Source organism: Pundamilia nyererei, unplaced genomic scaffold (genome assembly GCF_000239375.1).
Source record: "Pundamilia nyererei isolate P.nyererei 1_Seehausen unplaced genomic scaffold, PunNye1.0 scaffold00266, whole genome shotgun sequence".
NCBI classification, from domain to species: Eukaryota; Metazoa; Chordata; class Actinopteri; order Cichliformes; family Cichlidae; genus Pundamilia; species Pundamilia nyererei.
The window spans coordinates 206,679-208,232 of NW_005187667.1; the positions used below are offsets into that span (position 1 = coordinate 206,679).

The 1,554-nt window shown below is 51.0% G+C and overlaps 1 protein-coding gene across 1 annotated transcript in view; it reads right to left on the reverse strand.

The window, feature by feature from the left end:
- Positions 1-521: 521 nt before the first annotated feature.
- The window catches only part of LOC102202646 (calcium/calmodulin-dependent protein kinase type II subunit alpha-like), an 18,410-nt gene continuing 17,377 nt past the window's right edge, over positions 522-1,554 (reverse strand). Inside the window, exon 4 of the mRNA XM_005750223.1 lies at positions 522-599. Within this exon, the coding sequence (XP_005750280.1) occupies positions 541-599 (59 nt within the window). The 3' untranslated portion in view covers positions 522-540. The remainder of the gene's footprint in view (positions 600-1,554) is intronic.

A 1,554-nucleotide genomic window follows, 5' to 3' on the forward strand; every position in this document is an offset into this window, starting at 1 on the left:
CACAACCATGAGACACACAAACACACAACGTCACGAAACTGCACAACCATGAGACACACAAACAGACAACGTCAAGAAACTGCACAACCATGAGACACACAAACAGACAACGTCAAGAAACTGCACAACCCTGAGACACACAAACACACAACGTCACGAAACTACACAACCCTGAGACACACAACACAAAACGTCACGAAACTACACAGTTTTGACCTCTGGATGTGGGGACACTGGGTGGAGGGGCTCTGAATGTAGCGGCTGTAGGTGGAGGGCACTGGGTGGATAAGCTGCTTACCTGTGGACAGATGTGCTTCACCTCTGTTTGAATATTTGGATTCTGTTTGCTTGTCTCACTGATTTCTGTGGTTTTCATTGGTGGTGGTGTAAGAAAGGGGTGTGGGTGGGGTCAAAATCATGGTATAAAGGACAGTTGTAGCCACAGTGACACCACCCACTGGTGGCGTCACGGAGCCTTCGTGGTGTTTTCAGTGTGGATGTGAGGAGCTCAGGTGTGTCACAAACAGCATGACGAGACACTCACAGGTCAAAGATGAGGTAATGATGCCCCTCCTCCGAGATGCTGTCATGCAGTCGAACTGGAAGACAGAAAGGAAAGCAGACATTTTATTTTCCCGTTACACCACGTCAACCCCACAGAGCGCACACGCAGCTGCTCGCCACGCAGCTGCTCGCCACGCAGCTGCTGGCCGAGGTCAGAGGTCACACTCATTGGTTCTCCCTCTGCCACCCGTAAGCCTTCCTGCTTCCTGCTCTGCTGTGACTCTGACCATCATCTCCAAAATGAACTTCCTGTTTTATCCAATCAGACCACAAACTTGTCACCTCACTGAACTCACCGATCAGCTGACCAGGACGCTTATTTCCTCATACACTGCATCCAATCAGGGCAGAAGAGGCGCCCCCTGCTGTATGTTAGAAAGGCTGCAGATACATACAGGAAACTGCTGAAGATTAAGGCTGAACACCGACTGTGGCTGTTAGTAATGTGTCAGTGAGCGTGCCGTCCAAGCTGGGCGGGGCTAAGGGCGAATCAGCCATGCTGGTTTCTTCTGACACATTTAAACCGACCCATCCTCACAGGCGACTCTCAGAGCAGCTCTGCATGACTCACAGATCAGAATAAGACTTCTTTGTCTGACACTCAGACTCAGTTCATCCTCAGTCTAAAACAATAAGTTTAAGCTCCTCCCCTCTTACTTTTGATTGGCTGAGCGGGTGGGCGGAGCTTCTATAAAGCTGTGATACTGAATATTCCTGAACAGCCTGAGCTGTGGGCTCACAGGGATCACTGCACATACACCAAGACCATTCATATAAACTTGGTAAATGGCCTGTATCTGTATAGCGCTTTACTCGTCCCTAAGGACCCCAGAGCGCTTTACACCCATTCACACACTCATCCACACACTGGTGATGGCAGCTACATTGTAGCCACAGCTGCCCTGGGGCGCACTGACAGAGGCGAGGCTGCCGGACACTGGCGCCACCGGGCCCTCTGACCACCACCAGTAGGCAACGGGTGAAGTGTCT